Here is a 21,554-nt window from a genome sequence, read left to right on the forward strand (position 1 = left end):
TATCTGGGGGCGTTCATTAATAAAAAATGCAGTTATTATCTTGATTGAATTCCTATTAGGTAAACTCTGGAGAGGTCAGTGCGCGAACTGTTTAAGCCGGAGTGTTTAAGAGAGCGGAGTAAACCAATAGCCCCCAGGCTCTGTGCGATTTCATTGTGTCCTCGCGTTTGCAAGGCTCCGTCGTGCGGGAAGGTGTGTCTGTGGCCCGGGAAACGCACGCCCTCTTCCCACAGAACTTGGGTCCTGGGATGATAGAGGGATGGGGTGGGGGTGGGGGGTTGCAAGAAAGGGCGCAAGATCTCCGGGATGTCGGATTGGCACTCGCCGCCTCCCGCCCCAGCGGGTATAGCCTGCGTTTCTGCGGAGGGCGAGAGACGCGGGGTTCCCGGAGCTGGGGGCTCAGCCACCCCTCGGACTGCGGGCGCCGGGCGTGCGTTCTGTCCAGATGCGCGGGACTGTTCGTGGAAGACGGAGTGGGGGCCTGGGAGAGTAGGAGCCGGGGACCGGCGGCGAGGGGCGCACGGGCCGGGGGAACCCCGGGGGCTGAGCCAGGACGAGGAAAAGGTGCGGCGTTCCCTTTAAGCGGCCGCCCCGCACCGTATCGGGAGCGCGGGCGAGCAGCGGGGGGGAAACGGGGAAGGGGGCGGGTGGGGGGGAACGGGGAAGGGGGCGGGCGGGGGGCGGCGCCGTTTGACCAATCGAAGCTCAACCGAAGAGCTAAATAATGTCTGACCCGAGCGCGAGGCGCAGGCTGGAGCTCAGGGTGCCCGTCGCCGCCGCGCCCGGGCGCTCCCGCCGGCTCGCTGTCCCGCGCACCCGGTCGCGCCGCGGGCTCCCGGGCGGGGCCGAGGAGCGGGTCCGGTGCGCCCCCTACTTCCCCCTCGTGGAGCTTTGATGAGATACTTCTACTGCAGCTGCCTCCGCTCCTGTGGGGCCGGCGGGGAGCGGCACCGTGACGGGGACCTGGGCTAGGCGCAGGGACCAGGAGCGGGACAACGATGTGACTCCGCTGCCGGGGACCCGTGAGCTTTGTGTGGACCCCGAGGTAGGCGGGCGCCGAGCGCGGGGGAAGTTGGCGGGGTGGGGTTGGGGGTGGGGGGCGAAGTTGTGGGAAGAAGGCCAGAACTCTTTCCCTCCTCTCCAGAAGAAGGTGGCTTTGGAGTTGCTCCTGGCGACTCTTCTACTATCCCGCGACCCAGAAGGGGCAACCGGGACCCCAAGGGAGAGGGACCCCAGGAAGCCTTGAAAATGGCAGGGAAAGGCAAAGAAAAGGCCCAGAGGAGTCGCGGGGCTGCGCGAGGGGAGCGAAGACAGCGCCCCTGGGATCCTTAACACTTCCGAAACCCCTCCCGAGCCGAGGAAAGGTCGTGAGCGACATTCGGGGTGCCGGCTATTGAGGGCCTCTGACGAAGGTGAGGGTGGTGGAACTGGGCTATGAATCTTTCCACGGATTGGACGGTCCGTCTGCAGATTTGGGGGGAGACCCACTCCCTTAGCCCGTAACCCCTTTCCCCGGGCTCGAGTCGGACTGCACACGGTCACCTGCTCCCCAAGAGTTAAAACCGAGGAGGACTTACAGGTCCAAGGCCAAAGTAGCTTGGAAAACTTGGGGCACTCTTGCCACTCGCACGCGAAAAGGGCTGTGGGACTCCGGGACCGGCTGTAAACCCTCCATTCGCTGTCCTGCGCCTTTCCCTGGGGGAAACTCTCCAGGGATGTAAAAGTTTTGACTTTCAGGGGTTGGGTGGAATGGGTGCGGGATTCTGACTCGGGCTTTTCCCCGGGGATGCGGAGCCGGGAAGAGGCAGAGAGTGCGTTGCATCGAGAAAGAAGTAGCTGAGTATTTGTAGCTTTATGTGGAACGGGCGAGGGGAGGAGAGAGTTGCAGTCTCGGGGCACCCCTTGCGGGAGAAAGCCACGGGACTGCGTGAGTGAACAGGCGTCGCAGTCGTAGGATGCTGTGTTTGTGTGTTGGGGGTGGCGCGGGATGGAGGGACGGAGGGGGGTGGCACTGGGTGCGAGGAGGAGGGGGCTGGGAGGATCGCGCTAGGAAAGGCAGAGGGTGCCCTCTGCTGGCCGAGCTGCCAAGCGCAGCTGCTGGGGGCGGGAGGCTGGGTGGAGGGAATGGTTAAGGGAAGGCTTTGCGGGATCCCTTCCGGAGCTGATATTTGTGGATTTGTGGAATGATGCTTCTGACTTCTGCAACGTGGGGCGTCCTATTCGGATGGATTTTGACTCGTCGCACCTCTTTGGTTCCAATGCAAAAAGTTTTCCTCACGCTGGGGGTTCTTTGACAGGTCATGGTTGGTAGTGTGTTAGGACCTTCTGGATTTTATTTTAGGGTCCTCTGGGTATTTTGCACTGACTCCTCAGTATCAGCAGCAACCAGTGAACATCTTCTGACAAGAATGCTGGAATGTTCTTGGCCAGAAGTGAAGAAAAGCGTATTTCTGAGTGTTTATTAATCTGCTTTTACGGTTATCTTTTAAAGCAAAGCAATATTATATAGCTGGGAACACTGATTTTTAACTGCATGTAAAAGTTGTTATATTAAATGAGACCCTCAAAGTAGCTCAACTTCTTGAACAATATCCCCCTTTATTTTTATCTAAAATCTATTTTTATGGAAGTATGTCAGAAGGTCGAAGTCATTTTTGCCTTGAAATTTTATTTTGTTATTTTTTTTACGTTTTTATTTACTGAGGCATAATTAAGGATTTAATTTGTCTAAACATGGAGCCCTCAGTGTTTATCTCATGCAGCCTTATCATTTGGAGGTTTCTGTGACTATGACATGTAGCAAGCACTTCAAGCAATTACATGTAATAGAACCCATATCATGTTGAAATTACGCTAGAAACTTTTGGCACTGGGAAAGGCACCCCTTCAGAATAACACTAATTCCTCTTCCCTGATGCTGCAATCTCCTTCCCTGAGAGCGATGAGACTTGTTCTCCTTTGGTAAGTTTACCTCTGCACTAGCAGCAGAGGTAAGGGAAAGGAAAGAGACACTTGTTGAAATGTAACCATAACCATTACTGGAATTTAAAACACATTGGTTACCTGTACTGGAATTCCAGGAGCATAAAGTCATTGTCTTTGTTCTTCTGCATTATTTTGCAAAATGTGATAAATGTTGGTAAATGTAGATAGATAGATCAAAAGGATATGACAGGAGAAGCATCATGTATGTAGAGCTATTTTAAGTTAGTACAGAACATTTTCTATTTATAAATGATATAAACAGAAAGAAATTATTTCCAGAGAAACAAGACTTGCCTACATGTTTTTAAGTATTAGGACATTGCGAACCCACTTAGGCATCTCATTTTTTAAAAGGCAAACAACAGAGTAATTTTTCACATGCCTTTGGAGCCTTTCATAGTCCATTCAAAGCTGAGTTAGTAAATGGAAATCTTGTTTATTTTTAGGTAATATTGAAGGCCATTGTCATGTTAAAAAGTAGAGTGGGTCAACATTTGAGTATCCGGAAAATAAAACATTTAGGAAATCTGCTTTATGATATTCTTTCAATGTGTGTAACTTACTTGCAACAAAAGCAACCAAGAAAGTGATCATATGCCTGGAAAGCAGTGTTCACCTCAAATGATGCATTTATACTTTGTGAGTTAACCGCCTAACTCGCAGAATGCCTAAGAGGCGGGTGGGGGGCTGGGGAGGACTGCTGGGATATTGCTGGTTCATTTTCACTCACCAGGAGGGGAGAAATCCTGTGGATAATGCAAATTTATAAAATACAGACTCAAAATTCCTTGCCTTTCCTGTTTAATAGGGGCACCATTAGAATGTAAACTATTCCCTTTTTCCTGGAATCCTTGAGTCCCAGCTTTTCAATAGTCAAATGAGAATGATTGATCTTGTTTCTTTCAAACATAAATAGCTCTGGTTTGGAGCTCAGTACAGCAAGCTGAGCACGCCCACTTGATAGTATAGCAAAAAGCTTGTTTACATTCATCCTTAAAACCTTCTGTAAATACCCCTTCCCCTTCTCCCTCTCCCTCCTGCGTGCGCGGTCTCTCTCTCTCTCTCTCTCTCATATATAAATGCACACACACAGCTGTATATCCAGCCAGGTAGTGAACTTGTGGAATGTTTAACACAGATAGCATCTTTGGGTTTCAGTCTTAGACTTAATCTTGTACTAAGCATCCGGAAAATTGAAGATGTACACAATGGAAATGTCTTATACACATAGTTCAATAACATTTTAAGGCTTTGAAAACAGAGAGCATGGAATGTGTGTGATACTTAAACTCTGAGTATCTTTTAAAATGAAACGCACTACCATTTCAGATGTCTATAATATTGATTTTATTTTAATGGCTAAAATGTAATTTCCAACTTGCTTCTTATCTCCCTGCGTGGAAGAATTTGGTTTGCATGAGGGGGGCTCGCCTAGCCAAATGCTGGTGAATAATATCCAGTACTAGTGAATAGGATAATTGCTAACTTGTCTCGACTTGTTTTCAAACAATTGTTATGGAGCACTCAGTCTCCACTAATTGCAAAATTGCTGCTTAATTGAAGGACTCTCAGCCATCTAGTGCAGCCATTCATTCACTGGCAGGCTCCGTGATCTCAAGCTGTGAATTGCATTTTAAAGAGGAGTTGAGAAGAGAATTCAGCAGAATTCTCGGTGTGAAATGCTCGCTGTTGTTCGGTAGAGGAAGAAATCATTTGAAAAAGAATCACATTAAGTTGAGTTGTGATAAATTTTCTTTATTAGAATGAATAACATGCACAGATGTGCTTCAAAAGTGAATGAACAAACTTATTGGTTACACTCTGCATCCATTTACTCTGTTCAGTATGGAGTAAAGTCAAGCAAGAAATGATGTTGCCAAATGAGATCCGTATGTCATTTGCATGTGGGATTTAACCCTAGGAAACAGAGGGAGGCTTTTAAACTTAGATATATGTGTCCTGAAAGTCCTCTCAAACTTTCACTGAAGGCAAATAATTATTTAATCCCAGATAATTTTAAACTTAAATGCATCACTGACTTTCCAGAATACTTACAATAAAGCCTTAGGAAAGTCATGGACCCAATTATTGAATATATGGAATCCTTATTGATGACAGATGCAAAACAATAGAGTTAACTAATGTATTAACTTTGAAAAACTTTTGGGGGGAAGAGTGGTAAATGGTGTGTTCTCTTAGTGGAACAGAAAGGCATTCTCATTTCTGTAGAAATACATGAATAATTCTTCAGGTAAGAAGTATGGAAGCCTTCATTTAAATGTAAGTACTCAAGATTGTAGTACAAACTCTGGGATGCACATAGTCTTGGTGAGACAGCCCTGATAGATATATTGGATGCTAATAACTGGTTCATTGCCCTGAAATCTCATTTAGAGATGGCCTAAAGTTTGAGGATGGGTTCCATTAAATGAGAAGGGGGGTGGGGCGGAGTGTAGATGGGAAAGTGATTGGGGATAAGCAAAGTAAATTTATAACCTTCATTGACAGCCATAATAAAGTAAAAGTTTATTTCCAAAGTGCCCAGAGAGTAAAGCATGTCATGTAGCTTTCCCCAAAGGTTCACTTGAAAGAACTTTTCATTGGTTGTCAAGGTAGTAACATCCTGATTTTGAAAGCTCACAGAACCTAGTCGCTCTTAAATGTGCTTTCATCTTGGTCCCTTTGGTCTGGCTAAAACTTTATGACGCCTTTCTCTGTTTTTGACATGCCTCTGCATTGGGGGTGAAGGGGACAGGCAAAGGGGGATTTCTTAATTCTAAGACAATATAACTAGGAAGTGTAAAATTACATTATTAAAAAATCATTCAAACTTAATTGGTTTATTAAAATAAAACCTAGAAGGCAGCCTGTCATTTTTTTACAGCTAGTACATATGAAATTAAAGTTTACAGTACAATGGAAATTCAAAGAAAATAAACAGGCAATTTCAAGCAATTTAAGCATCTCATCAAAAGTTGAAGTAATAGTGCCACCTAGAGAACAAAATCAACAACTTTATCAGCCAAATAAGCTTATTTACTATATGAACCATTCTTCCAAGGTTAGTTACTAGGATTTCCTTGCCACTCTATTCAGATTGGCGGGGAGGGGGGAGAGGTGGTGGTGAAGTGGGATATAGGTAGAATACATTTGGGATTGTAGATGAGATTTTAAAACAAGCAGATACCACAACTCATTATATACACTGAGTTCCTATTGTGTTTTAATGTAGTAGCCAAATGTAGAATAGCCTGCCAGGAATCGAGGACTAACCTCCTTTTTAACATTTATTATTTTCAGGCATAGTACTGAAGCATTGAGTACAAAGGTTCTGATTTTATTCGTTTGCCACAGGCGATTCATTGCACTTTCTGAGTTAGAAGAACACCAAATAAATTGACTAGAAAGACCTTTAAGAATGTCTTTCATCTATGATCTAATTTTATCTTTAATGATTTGAGAAGCCTTAAGAATAAAATAAAGGGTCATATCTGTGACAGGATTTTAAACACCAAAAAATAAGGAGGAAAAAAAGAAGAAAATTATAAGGATTGCCTCAACTTTATAAGACACAAAGATATACATTTAACACAGCATCAAAAAATAGTAATGGGACCAGGAACCAATAATTACAAATTGGCTCAAAGTCTTTGATGACAAAATCTGTATTTAATTCATCTTTGCATGCTCCCACAATAGCATCCAGAAGTGTGCTGGTGACTGAGGAAGCCTTTGGGTACATGTTTTTGAATGAAAGAAGGCTAGCAATATAGACAGTGAGGAAACTTTGTAACTGCAGGAAACGGTTTATTTCTTTTGCTGGCAGAGAAGCAGAAATGGGGAAAAATAAATAAGCATAAATAATACTTTTTTTCCCCTGTACCTATTATAAATGTCGTTTAGATGGTTTAGTTCTAAAATTTATTATGCATAATTTGATTCACTCAAAATTACTGTGTTTGGAACTTATGAAATACTAAGGTTGATTTAGACAGCAGATTTAGACAGCAACTATAAACTTACTAAGAGATTTTCTTTTAAATGTTTTCAAATTTTTTGGATGCCAGTGGAGATGCCAGTTGCTATTCTTCAAGAAATGTAATATTGTATATCCTAAGTGTGTGCCAATTTCTAGTCAGCAGAGAAACCATAGCATAACTAAAGAAAGTCATTATATTGTCTATACTTTGTGTCATCTACAGAAGAAATCAAGTGCAGAAAACTTTTTTTTTTCCAGGAAAAAAAAATGACTAAGGAAAAATAAAGAGAGAAACTCACTGAAAAAAATTTTGCCACATGGGATTCAGTCTAATCGGTCTTGGTTTTGGAGCTGCTAGTATCAGCAGCAGTTGCTGAATTTTCTGATGCTTGCTTTTTGCCTCCATGTGCTTTTGCAAACTGAAACTATGTCCAAACTGAAGCAAGTTGCTCTGTCTTTTCCCACTTTCACTTATTTCTTGAATTATGGGAAGTGTTTTAAAACACAGACAAATTTCTTTTGCATAACACTGAGTCTGAAGGTTGAGGAATTTTGCAGGAGGGATATGCTTGGCAGAGTCCCAGGCCACATTCTGAGACCAAACTCTTGAAGGTTTTCTGTCTTATGCAACATTGGGAAAATACATCCAACACCAACATCTTGGCTGATAATGCGTCTGAAGGCACAGATGATGTGCTTATCGTATTGAAACCTAAAACCAGTGACAAATCATTCTGTTGAATGATAGACTCAAGATCATTTACTTTTACTTGAAATCCTATGATTAGGTTCAAAGAATCACTTGTATAAGTATAAGATAGAATAGGGAATTGGGGCAGAAGTGTGGATGATTTAACAGCAAATTATAGAAAGGAAACCTGGCTGTTTTAAATAACTACAAGCTTAGTGTGAGCCAGTGCTATGACAAGGGGCTGTTAACATAGCTACTGCAATTTCAGGCTGTGTTAATAGAAACTTAATACCCAAATTGAAAAGCAAATAATTTCTCTTTCACTTTGTTAAATAGACCATATCTGGAATATAATGTTCAGTTCAAGGCTGGGAAATAAGTTGTTTTAAGTAACATCACTGACACACTGGTGGCTGTTCAGCTTATCATGACCAGGAGAGAGAAGGAATTTGAAATCATTGCATGTGAGGAATGATTGAAGGAACTCCCAGTAGATGGCTTGGGGAAAAGGAAACTTGGACTGGAATGGCAAATGGTTTTTGTCTCCCTTAGCAGGTGTTCCAATTGTTAATGCCCACCTTGGCTGAGGGATAGAATGGCTGCAGGTGCGGTGTGTTCTTGACATCCTTACTTAGAGGAAGGTCTTCAGAAATTTGGGGAACTGTCATTTGGAGGAGGGAGTAGGTTATTTTGTGTTCCTGCAAAGAGCAGATCTAGAAACAAAGGTATAAATGTAGACACCATACATAGTATCTGGAAGAACTTCCAGTTCAATTTAATTAAGCAAATATTGAATGATTCCTGCATACAGAACACTTTATTAGGGGAATTTACAATGTAACAAAGAAAAAAGAGGCTTCTTTTGAATATGTTCTTCTCAAAGATGTTTAAGCAGAGGCTGAAGCCCTGTAATAAAGGGTACATACGCTAAAGTTGGAGGTTGGGCTTATTTAGAGGTATACTTTGAAGTACATTTGTACTCTTTAAGTTTTCCTACTGTATTGGTCATTATATGTGCTCGTTTAGTTCACATATAATCCTAATGTTGACATTCATATATTTTTGCCTTTTGAAGCCTTTACCTGAGATAATGCAGCATCATCATTTGGGTATTAAGTTTCTATTAACACAGCCTGAAATTGCAGAACATCAGAAATCCTTCCCATTTCTTTGCCAAATACTGCATTTTACCTTTTCCATACTTATATATGTATTCCCCCAAAATATTTCTTTTTCCTTGGAGTAGACAGAATGGAATGTCTGAAAAAAAAGAGTCATGATCAGATTCAAATGCCCAAATTGCTTAAGAAATTAACTTTGACATTAGATTTTTAGAGTTCAGCAGCTGAACTGAGAAAACTTCTCCAGAGAACATTCACCTTCACCTTCTGGGAACCATAAAATCTTCAGATACTACAGTTTCCCAAAGAGTTTCTCTTAAAATGTAAACTGTCAAAGGAATTGCCCCTCCCCCAAACTCATGGATTTTCTGCAGAATTCTCTACCGCCTTTGATTCCTTCCACTTCTCTAATGTGGCAGCTACATGTTTGTAATTTATTTGCTTTCTTTGTAGAACAGTTGAAGATTAACCAACAGAGAGAGATATTAAAATGCCAGTTTAGACCAAAGACTCACAGCCCAGTGTAAATACTCATGAATATTTTTCTTTATTATCTCGCATGCAGCTTTTATGTATCAATATTGTCAGCAAAGCAGTTTCTTATTTACATCCCTTTAGGACTGTATCTTACAGTTTATATATGTTGTTGCATGGTTGTTTTCTGCTGTTTCAAAGCTTCTCTTTTAAAAAAAAGTAAGCATATTATGCGCAGAGTATGATTGATTAATTAATTATTCATTAATTAACAGTCGGGCACTGTGCTAGGTGGGGTCTCTCTTCCCCATATCAAGCCATCCATCTGCAGGTGCTACTTGATAAGGAATTCCATTGATTCTGCCATTACCTCTTCATATATGCACTCCAAAAAAAGTCCTGGTCTTAAAAAAAAAAGTCTGTTGAGCAGATGTTCTGGCTTATTTCAGAACTTCCTGTCTGCACTATATTGTCAAGTTATTGAATGTAATATTTTGGAAGAACTTATTTCTCTTGTAAGAGGTTGATCTTTTTGATGCCCCTGATCTTCAGGCAGCATTTTGTGTACACATTAGGACAATGAAAGTGCTTCTTAGGCAACATCTTAAAACATTTTGCTATTTGGGGATATTTTGTGAAGACTTCTTTGTAATAATGCCGATGTAATAGAAGGAAAACTTCTAGACCAAAGGTATTGTTCACTTCCACTGATTTTTATGATGGATTTTTTTCCCTTACGTACAAGGTTATGTTTGGGCCTCTTAGTATTTAGGAATGTGTCTATCATTTGACAGTATTTATAAATCCTCTGTGTTTTCCACCTAAAGAAACTTAGATTGTGAGGATGCATCTATTTACTAGAAGTTGGTTTTATGGTTATGCTGCGAAAGAAAGACAAAAACTCAGTTTAGCAAATACTATCTTGCCTTTAAACATTAATCAGTAACATGTTTAAATTTAGTAATGGTATCTGTTTAGGGTTTCTTAGAAAACACTTCTCAGTCCAATGTGTTTCCCTTTAGTGCAAAGTCAGGAGGTGATTTTGCTCAAATATGTGATAAAACTAAGAATCTGGATGTGGTATTCACGAAACGTGTAAATATTTCAATTTAACTAGAATGCAGTTTGGCATGATCAACTCAGAAACGTTTCACTTCTTGCTATACAACAAGGAAGCAAACTTTCACATAGTTCTTCTGTGAACTCAAAATCACAAGGTCAGGAAATGATAATAGGTCCCAAACCTGTAGCCATGTCCCTGGCCTGCTCTCTAGCTCCTGAACACAGCAATCTGGATAAGCCCTAAAGAAGTAGTGCCAAGGACCACTCTTTTCTCCTCTCTTTGAGGCAGAACTGGTGGGAGAGACATACATGTCCACTAATCTCTAAATCAGTGGTAGAAATATAAAGAAGTAAATTGTAGGACAGGTTTTTTTTCCCTAACAAAATCTTGTATGGAACCCTGATACATAAAACAAAAAATAAGCACTGTTCTTCTAATTGAACTAGAAGAGCATCAAATTCTGTCCCTTGGCCTCAATTTTGCCTCTTGCAGGAGGCCCCTTGTCACTCTGCTCTGCAGAACTCAGTTGGACAACTCTTGTTTTAGATCAAAAGCCCCAAGCAAAGACCACTGTAAATTTTCATCCTTCCTTATGAAAACAGTCTTCCTGCCCTTCCCTGAGGCCAGGCTTTGTAAGTTACTCACCTGTTTGTTGAGAGTATTCACAAATGGTACTTTGATAAAATAGATACTTCTCTGTTAAAATTTTCACTTTGTGTAATTTTTAGAAATAGCCATAGATATATATAATGGTTGAGAAGCAATATAGGAAGACCTTATCTTAAACATTTTATTAATTTTTTATCACTAATAAAATTTATTTTCCAATGCTTTTTCTAAATATCAGCGTGTTACTCTAGTTTTCACATCCCTGACAGTGACTTTCTTAAAACTTGCTGTCATCTATTATCCCAAAGCCTCTGATTATCCTTCAGGGTCAGTCTCATGTAAAATTCTAGTGGGACTCTCACCATCAGTGATCCAAGCAATATCAGGGGTTTTAAAAATTTGCCCCAGTGCAGTGCCCCCATGGGCTTGGTTCTAGGGATAAAATTTGGTTGATCTGTCATCAGTAAGATTCCTTTCAAGAGTTTTACTGGCTAAAGTCATAGGTAGACAATAATCCACACTTCAACTATAATCTTGTCCAAAAGGTAATGTCCCATAAATTTTTAAAAAAAACATGCATTCACATAACTTATCCCATTTGATCCTGCATATTTACCCTATGAAATAGATTGGGCAGACATTAGTGCCATGTAACACGTGGGGAAGTGGGAGCTTGGAGAAGCTAAATAGCTCATTTTGAGATGCACAGCTGCAGAAACAGGGCAAGAAATGCAGGCCAGTGACTTCTCCTAACCCAGCTCTCTTCCCATCACTCTGGCAGTCTAGAACCATGGCACACAGTATACAAGGGAAAAAAACCAGATTTCCCCCTCTGTGTGTTAATCTGAGGGCAGGTGCAGGTGAAAATCATCACCTGGGCTTCGAATCCACTCTGTAGAGCAGAGGCTGGCAACCTTGGAAAAGGGGAGTACAGACCCTTCTGTGTGCCAAGGAAGAAAGTGGTGGTGGGAAGATAGAAAGTGTTAATTTCTAAGGGTGTTTAAAAATTTAATTCCCTTTTCTTATTAAAAAAAAAGAGGGAAAATGAATATATGATCATTGATGTACTGATGCTTGAGCATCTTAGATATGACTTTGCTTAAAGCTAAATATCCTGGTAAGTGAACTATTAGAGATGCTGATAAAATAGAACATAACATGGAACAGTGGTTCCTAAACATGGCTGATCATCAGAATTATCTCAAAAACTTCTTTGAAGTACAGATATTAGGTCCTAGCCCCTGAGATTCATATGTTTGGGATGGGGCCCAAGCATACGTTACTGCTTCAGATGTGCGGGAGAGTTTGAGACTCACTGAACTAGAAGCCACATAAATTGAATATCCTGTGATTTAGGGAGACTTATCATTTACTTCATTATCTGAATAATTGGAAATTCAGAAGCTTTGAGGTGGGAATCCTGCTGAAGATACTCTTCCGAGTTGACATGTCCTAATTACAAACTTCCCTGTGAGAGCAAAAGAGCAGGGGCAGTGTGCATGGGACCAACGATGAGATGTTGGTGTTTGATTCTAGGTCTGTGATCTTGGGCAACGTGCTTATTCTCTGTGCCTTCATCTCTAGGGATCAGTGCATTGATACATGTGAAGGGCTTAGAACAGGGCTTGGAGTAGTAGATGCTTAGTGAATTTCAGCCACTGTTGTTAGCAATTTTCAGCCTCCAAAGAGCACTTTATGTGACTTGCCAAGACAATAAAAAGCTTCATCAACCTGCTTCATGCCTACATTTGCTTCACTTTGTACCAAAGTTGATAAAACCAGAAGGCTGTTTTGTTGTAATCCTCTGAGTCTGTTTGTTCGTGACTTTCTCCTCCTTTCATCCATGTAAATCCTACCCACTCTGCAAGACCCAGCTCAAATTCTACTTAAAGCCTCCTGCACGTAATAAACCCAACATATCTGAACTCCTAGGTCATCTATGGCCTGAATCTCACAATTTAATGGTTAATTATATAAGCAATTGTACAACCATTAAATAATTATCGGGTGTCTTCCCTGTAACAGATTCTATGCTACAAGCCATGGACGTGATGTTCTAGTCTCGAACAAAATTCTAGAATATCCTACTCAGAATGGTCTTTTACTTTAAAGAAACATTAGCTAAATGGAAACTTAAAACTTAATGAGGCAGCACAGGCCTGGAACTGCATTTCTGAGCCTCAGGATCATATTTGATTCCACTTACTAGTTTTGTGACTTAGAACAAGTTACTTAAATTCTCCATGCCTGCGGCAGTGTTGAGAAAAACGCTTTTGCCCCATCATTGTGTTTCCTAGAGGGGACTTGCCTCCTAAAAGAGAACACTATCAAAGGAGCATTCTGGGCTCTTCTTTTGTCCCCATTACTTGTCCCTTTCCATGAGAAGAGGAGTGATTAATCTGATTGGTGAGACCCACAAGATCCTGTCATCTGCTGGACTGTGTAGCATGTGAACCAGAGAAGCAGAAATTGAACCCACTTCTCTCTTACCCTGTGGGACCGGCCATGCCCAAATCTGTAGAAGGTTCTTGGCATTCTAGACATTATGCAATAAGCAATAAATGCAGGGCCAGCTCCCCACAGTCCCTGGGAAGGCCTCTGAACTATCAGTTCCCACTTCTCTGCCTCCATCGGTGTGGGTTGGGTGAGTTCCAAGGCCTTAGTCTGAGATAGTAGGAAACAAGCCTCACCACGTTCTGTAGTGCTGCTTTGCTAGCCAGAAAGCTGATTCTATATTTTGATCTCCCTTTGGTAACTTGTCTCCCTTCTCACTCAAAACCCTGAGGGGAGGAAGTATGTTTCGTTACCCCAAATGTATAATAGTTGGAAGTTAAATAAATGGTAATGCTTTTGAAAAAGGTAGAATGAAATATCGTCGTCATCCCAAAGAAGCTGTCTTATAAGTTTTGCTTTTTTCTTCCCTGTATTTTAGTTTTAACTCTGCAATTAGATTGTAAACCCTTTGAAAGACTGTCTCTTACATCATCTTAGTCCCCTTAGCACCTTGTAGGCTCCTGCGCACAGGCATATTAGGTGTCCCCTAGATACTTGCTTACTGATTGGACATTTGCTCCCCTCATGGAAAAGATAAAAGTAAAGATTTCAGCATTGTTGTTATCAGCTGGGAAGGTCCTCGAATGGAAAACAAGTTCTAGGTAAGTATCTATAAACGAGTCTTGATTTCCAGTTTTGTGCCCCAGAAACTCATTAACATTGAATACTTCATAGGTACTTTGTCTTGCTTTATGGGTTTTAGGTGCTAAGAGGTTAGGAGATCAGATAATTTAATCCTTTGCTTTATATAAAATATGATCTATTTTATTTATTTATTTATTTACTATGATCTGTTTTATTTTTTGTGCACACAAACACATGGGCCCGCAGCTTCCTCTCCTCTGACCCCGTCCCCCATTGGTGCATTCCTTAATTTTGGCATGTGTTACCTTGCACTGGATTAATCTGCTTGTGTGTCTTAACCAGCTCCCTTCTCCCTTCTAACAGTGAAGTCCCCGGAGGCAGGGATTCTTTTTCATTCTTCTTAGTGTCCCTGGTACCTGAGCTCAGAAAAATGTCTGTTAAATGAACAGATGGTTAAAAAATAAGTTTTAGGAAAAGAGTAAGTCACAGTCATCCTAAATAACAAGTTTGATGCATGACACCCAAAAGAAAGGCTTTCCTAGATAACCCAGCCACAGAAGGATGGCTCTGACCTTTGTAACTAAGAAGGGAGAGGAGGCAGAAATGGAGCTTGAGAAAAAATTGTGATTTTTTTTTTTTTTTCTCATGGAATAAACATGATCTACAACTGAGTTCTCTTCATTGGAGGGAAAGACAGAAACACAGCTGGTTATGACCAGACCTCTGCTGATGAAACCTAAGCTCATTGTCTCTCCCCATTATGTACATCTTGCACATGTTGGCTCATTGTCCTTGTGTCCACATAACATTTTAAAAAGAATTGTTTGGGTTTTTCTTTGTTAACTAATGAGCCTCAGACTAAATAAATGATCAACCATGCACAATTGACCATTTAAAGTAACAATGAAATATTTCTCTTGAAAGCAATTGATAGCTGGAGCATGGACATCTTGTTAATACCTGAAAATCAGTGACAATTTAAACTTGGGATTCAGCCATTTGAAGGATTCACTAAGAGTTACCTGGTTAATTATTTCCACTTTAGATGAAGTAGCCTTGAAAATGATTTTCCTAATGCAAAGTACATCTAAACTCAGTAAGTTCTTAATAACCTTTGCAGAATGAATGAATGAATCCTTAATTAAAATAAAACATATTCTTAATCTGAGGCAGTTTAAGCCTCTTGTGCAAAAGTAGGCCCTGTGTTGAAGTAACATAGGATGATAAGCCTCCTAGAGAAATTTTTTTAAGGATACATAGTCTGCTATGAAATGTGAAGCTGAAGCTGAGAGGATGTTGTCTTTGACCCAAAATGGTCTCATAGCTTCTTGGCATAGCTTAGAAGGCTGGGTTTATCATTTTATTAGGAGGTAGTCCCAGAAAGCGTTGCACCAGTTAGACTACTTAGACCCAGCTGGAACCAGGCACCTTGCACAGGGCCTTTCCCTACTCAAAATGGCAAGGAGATCTTCCGTTTCTTTTTCTGAGTTCCAAATAGCCCTCCGGTTTCCTAAGGTGTTCTGGATAGCACTACCAAGTTAGAACCTCCATTGAACTTCCTTGTGTGGTTATTTCCAGCCTCTTGGAATGTTACACTTCAGGATGGTAAGGAAAGCAGCCCTTGGATCTTCATGATTAGTTTAACATTGTGGCATCACTTTGGCCATCCATTTAATGGGAGATCTGATTTCCAGATGACTGTACATATAGAAATGAGAAAAAAAAAATTTTATTATTTTATTTTATTTATTTATTTATCCCAAACTAAGAGTTTAGTTTGGGATAACGCACCCTCTAAGGAACATTTTCAGAAGTGTTTGAAGTTTGCATTTGAGTTTGGAGGTAAGTCAGATACCCTTTGCAAGAATATTCATCACAAGGAATAAGGTCCATGCTTTGGGATCATTCATTCGACATTGATCTTGTATTCACATTCAAGTCTGTGTCCTTATAGTTTGCTTCCAGATATGTCCCTTAGGCTTTAAAGTATTCAGCATTCAGTTCAGTATTCAATAGAAGATGACCACATGTGGAGTTGTTTAAACACCTCTTCATCCTCACTTCCTTCTTTGTTGGCCTGTTCTTGTTTTCTGTTTATGTTTAGTCTATCTTTTGGGAGTTTTGTTTCCTCCCCATGATTTCAGTATCTCTGGAGTCCCTTAGGGATGGGTCCTGTTCCCCCCGCTGTGTTTGGCCATGGTCACCCCTCAGATTTGTATTGTGGTTCACAACAGTTATTGTAGAGTTGCCTTTACAATTTACAACACCCTTTTTCATAAGCTGGTGATGAGTCAGGCAGGGCAGGTATTCTTTTCCTCCTCACAACACAGGTTGAGGCAGCAGGATCCATGAATTAGTTCACCCCTAAATTTGCCTAATTTGTAGGTTAAAAATGGTTGAGCAACAGCCATTTCAAATTGTCACCTTAACAAAAAGTGGCGGAGGCAGGACCAGAACTCAGATGTTCAGCCTCCAGCCCAAAGACTGTTCTCTACACCCAATTCTCCCACCTTGTATGGTCTCTTCCAGGGAAGTGTCCCTGAAACTGAGCTGGCATCCACCAGACTTCTTAACTGTAGTCACCACTGAGACACAAAAGCAAAGGAACAGGCATAAATCTATGAAGTGTCTGTTGCATCAGAGCCATATGGGAGATTGTTTGGCTTCACCTACTAAAGATGGTGTCAAAGTGAAGCCGCTAGGTTAAATTTTTTAACTGTAGTTACTTTTGCGTAATTATTTTGGATAATTATTTTTATGATTCATAAACCAAAGTAATATTAAAAAAAATGCTGCATTGAGAATTTTATTTATTTATTTATTGCCTTTCTAAAGAGTGGTTTTTCACCCAGTCTCTTAGTTTGGGATAACACATCCTCTAAGGAACATTTTCAGAAGTGGTACCCCACCTGTGTCTTTCCTTGCCCAACTCATTTTTCCCTCTAATCACACCATTTATAGGTGATCAATTGTGTTAGTTTATTATGGTTTATGTATAGTATAGTGTACAGCATAATATAGTGGAATCTTTAGTGAATTTTATGGAAGTACCAGTAAGTAGGAATATCTATTATTATTTTGCTCTGTTTCTTACACAAAAGACAGTATACTATATATACTGTTCTGCACCTCGCTTTTTTCTCTTAGCAATACATTCCAGGGAGCTTTCCATTTCAGTATATGGGAAGCTAACTTACTGTTTTTTACAGTTGAATGGATTCAATTTAAGTATGTACCATAGTTTATCCACTTTCCTGAAGCTGGAGATTGAGTTTATTTCCATGGTTTTTGCTATTACATACCTTGTTGCAATTCATAACCTTATATGCACATCATTTTGTACATGTGCATATCTGTGCATTTATTCCCAGAAGTGGAATTGCCAGGTCAACAGGAAAATGCATTTATAATTTTGATAGGTATTACCTTTATTGTCCTTCAAAGGGCTCCCACCATCAGTGTATGGGCATGTCTGTTTCTCCACAGCCTCCCAACAGAGTGTGTGTCAATTGGAAAGGTAAGAAATGAGAGGTGAACTTCAAAGAGGTCACTTAATTTGTCCCTGGTTTGCAATGAGAATTTTGAACTGGTGCAGACATCTGTTCCAATGGAGATGCCTCACTGGAGCCATGGGCTTTTACCACCTCTAGTGACACATGTACAATGGACTGTTGTTGCCACTTGTAGAATTTCTTGCAATGGAAACTTGAGCTGCATTCATTTTTCGCATCACTATCAGTGCTGCATCTAAAAAGCACAATGTTGTTTATTAGAACAGAAAAGAAAGTTGTTCCAGCAAAGAGCACTGTGAACCAGGCTTTCAGTGCTCTTTTCCCAGCTATTAACATTATTTCCAGGGACTGAGTTCAAGTGATAAATCCCAAATCACAGAGGAAGTCTTGCCAAGCTTGAAACTCTCATACCCAAGGGTATGTTCTTTTGAGGGATGATTTTGCCCTTCCCCCAAGATTTGTAATTAAGTAATTAGTACTTTATAAGATAAATTGAAACTGTGAGGGTATAAGTAAATATGGCACTATGATGCAATATTGCTAGACTTCTCCCTTAAAGTTGCCAGGCAGTGTCCTGCATTATGCAAATAGGGCATCACATAAAAGCACATGATTTATGGCCTAGATAATGACTCCACATTTCACAAAGCATGTATTCCAGCCCTCACTTAACTCCTTACCAATCTTGATGGAAAGATTCTCAGTCTTATTTTTCTGAGGGCAGTGGGCTCTGTTTAGGAAAAATTCCCTTCAGTCCCAGTACATAGAAAAGTGTGGAAAATGGAGCCAGGCAGAATGGTTATGCATTCTACATGGACATTCTTTTATTTTTTTTCCCATGGAGTTTTTTGCGGGGCCACTTTAAAGAGGAAAACCACTCCTCTTCCCCTATAAGGAATAGTTGCATTTAGGGAGTTGCATGGATGACTCTCTCTGGCCTGCTCAAGAGATCATTTCTGGGCATAAGGGTGGACTTCTAGAAGCTAGCTGACACACCACTGACAAATAAACATTTTCTTTTGTTAATACCTGTGAAGGCTTTCAAAACAGGCATTTCCAGTTTTGTTCTCAGGCTCCTTGCAGCTGCTTCTTCCAAGGGCTGACTATGACCAGAAGCAAGGTGTTCTGTCTTTTGAGCCACATCGTTATCTAACACACCACGCATACTCAGGATGTCCGCACAGGTGTACATTTTGCAGCAACACAGTGTGGCTGTGGGGTTCATTTTGCCTCTGTTGTTCATGCTGAGGGCTTCTGGGCACCAGATTGGTGGCTGAGAACCCACAGGAAGTCTCTACTCCATAAACCTTGTTCCTTTGACTATTTTGACTCTATTTTCCCTGCTGTCACAGTCTGTGATAAAATGCTGCTCTAACCATGCTAGATCATCTGGTCTGCTGTCTTTGTGGCTCAACTAGTTGTCCAGACTACTCTTTGGGAATAAATTTGAGATCCTGAGGGAAAGCTTGTCTTGCCATACCATTCTTTTTGTTCATATCTCAAAATAACAGGACAAATGGGTTGAGTCACAAGTGGAGTGACACGGGGAGGAAGGCCTCCAGATTCTGAAGGGACTAGGTTTGGGTGATTAAAAGAAAAATTTTATATCACAAGTATAACCAAAAAAAGGCACCTCAGGAAGCATGTGGTTCTGTTCCAATACCTGAAGAGATCTACTCGGGAAAATAATCCAACATCTCAAACAAATTACCTTTGCATAGTTTTGACACTATGTCCTATTAAGTATGCATGTATGGTTGGTTCCTTGAGGGAGTAATTCAATATTGGGTGGAGGGTAATAAGGAAGAAACATTAGGGTATTTTCAAACTGTGCAATCAGTGTGTAAACAAACTAGGCCTATCAGGAATGATCATGTGGGGCTTTGCTTAAATAAATAAGAAATTGGTGCAGAGCATCTGTGGGGTATCTCTGCCAAGTAGGCCTTCCCCAAAATGTAAGGCACAACATCCACATTTGACCTGATCTGGAAAGAGGCACTGTGGGCCAGCCGTGTTTTCGAACTCAGGCTCTGACTCTGGAGATCAAATTCCATCTCTACCACATGACGGGCTTATGGCCTTGGGCAATTTACTGAACCTCTCTGAGCCTCAGTTTCCTCAGCTGTAAGTGTGGATAATTAGATTATCTTCCTCATAGTTAATAAATGCTAGCTATTATTTTTAATCATTTTTAATACAAAGAGAAACTTGAATTATCACATATACAGCTGCTCAGAGCATCTTCCCCAAATCCCTCCCCTCACACACACACAACTTCCACTCACCAATATTGTATTTATTTGTAGATCCTACGTAGAAATACAGCCTACATTCCCTTCCTTAGATTAAATATATTGTGTTTGCATACCTTCTGTAGGAATCAGTGGTCAGTAAAAGGGAAACAGATGTTTTCAATCTGGATACTCATGGCAGCACAGAATTTAGTGTTTCCATATAGGTGCACTCTAATGGCTTAAGTGATGCGGATATTTTCTGATCGGCCATATGGTCTTTTGTCATCTGAGATGTTAATATTTTCCTTGTATTTTATAGTAGCCCTGAAGCAGGGCCAGCTTCTAGAATAGGGTCCACGTGGCTCATTATGCACAGGGCCTGGAAACAGCTTACTTGTGTTACTCAGATGAACAGTGACACTTAGAAGAGTTGGGGACTGGGGTGGAGCAGTGGGCAGGAGAACGCATTCAATTATTTTTCCTCCTGCATTAAGCTACAAATAATGAGCACTTTCCTGTGCTTTACGGTAAGCAATTACAGAGATTATAGTTGGATGCAAAAATAACCCAGACAACAATTGGATGTGTTAAGCCACCAGTTTTCTCCATACGTGCAGAAGGTTAATCCTTGTTAACGTTCAGAACATTGAGTTTCTGCAGAAAGGGTTGCATGTCCACACATGTTTTGGCATCTACCCACACGCTTCTGTATGACTATACACATCCCAGAAGAAGGGCTGTGGTTTGCGCATTTGTGCTTCAGTGGAATTTAACAAACTGATTCCTGAAAATGGTCTCATAAAGGTGAGCAACAGAGAGCTAATAGCCTTCTCTTGCTGATTTATGTTTCCCCTAGGATTTCTTGATAGTCTTTTTAAAAGGGATGTCATTCTTAAGTCTCTAGAAGAAACTTATCTTTCCAATTTCTTCCCCCCTCTTATTTTCACCTTTCTTGCTTTTTAAAATTTAATATTCTGTATGTCAAGAGGTCTTATCTAGAGGGTGAGAATTCATAAGGTGAGAACTATCTGTCCCGTTCTCATTTTAGCCCTTTCGGGATTAATGAAGTTGAAGCCTGCCAGTTTGGACCTACGATGGGTCTAATTATGTACAGATATTTCTATAATGGAAATCGCTCAGATAGCTAATTAACCACAGGAGTACATTGGTTTTGGAAAATTTCAGGGGCAATGTCCATGGAAAAACTGGGCAGGGCATGCCTTTACCACAGCTCTGGGGACCACAGAGACAGTATGTGTTGGAGCAGGGGGGGCAGGAGGGGGGCGACGGTGTGTCTGGCGGGGTGTTGGCTCACGACTGTTGGAATTCCCATAGCACTTCATGTCAGGAGCTCAGAGTGTGCGGCAACACCCTAGAGGCAACCTGTTGATCAGAAGTTGCCAATTCTGAAGAAAGAGACTGAAATAGGAAGCACTAGTCTTAACTTTCTCTTTTTTTAAATTGTGATTGTTCTGGCATGTTCCCAAGGGGATTCCCTTTGTCCTCTGGTCTGGGGAAGTTACTGCATGTTTTCCCCCTAGGGACAAAGAATGCAGTTGTGTTACCCTTGCTTTTTCCTTTTTTTAAGGTACAAGGCTTACTTACTCCTGGACTCAGAAACTTGAAAGACAGTGATCTGCTATGCTTTCACAATAGCCCCAGTTAGGAGGCATGCCTAGTTTGTAATTCAGAGTAGACAGTCTCTCACTGGGTTGATGTCTGTACTTTTCTATGTGGGGCTCAAGATG

General features: G+C 41.1%; 1 protein-coding gene across 1 annotated transcript in view; it reads left to right on the forward strand.

Moving 5' to 3' along the window:
* Positions 1–724: 724 nt before the first annotated feature.
* The window catches only part of BDNF (brain derived neurotrophic factor), a 34,116-nt gene continuing 13,286 nt past the window's right edge, over positions 725–21,554 (forward strand). The window contains 3 exon segments of the mRNA XM_037839114.1: positions 725–754; positions 756–938; positions 941–1,045. Coding sequence (XP_037695042.1) covers positions 725–754; positions 756–938; positions 941–1,045 — 318 coding nt within the window.

Source organism: Choloepus didactylus, chromosome 6 (genome assembly GCF_015220235.1).
Source record: "Choloepus didactylus isolate mChoDid1 chromosome 6, mChoDid1.pri, whole genome shotgun sequence".
Lineage (NCBI taxonomy): Eukaryota > Metazoa > Chordata > Mammalia > Pilosa > Megalonychidae > Choloepus > Choloepus didactylus.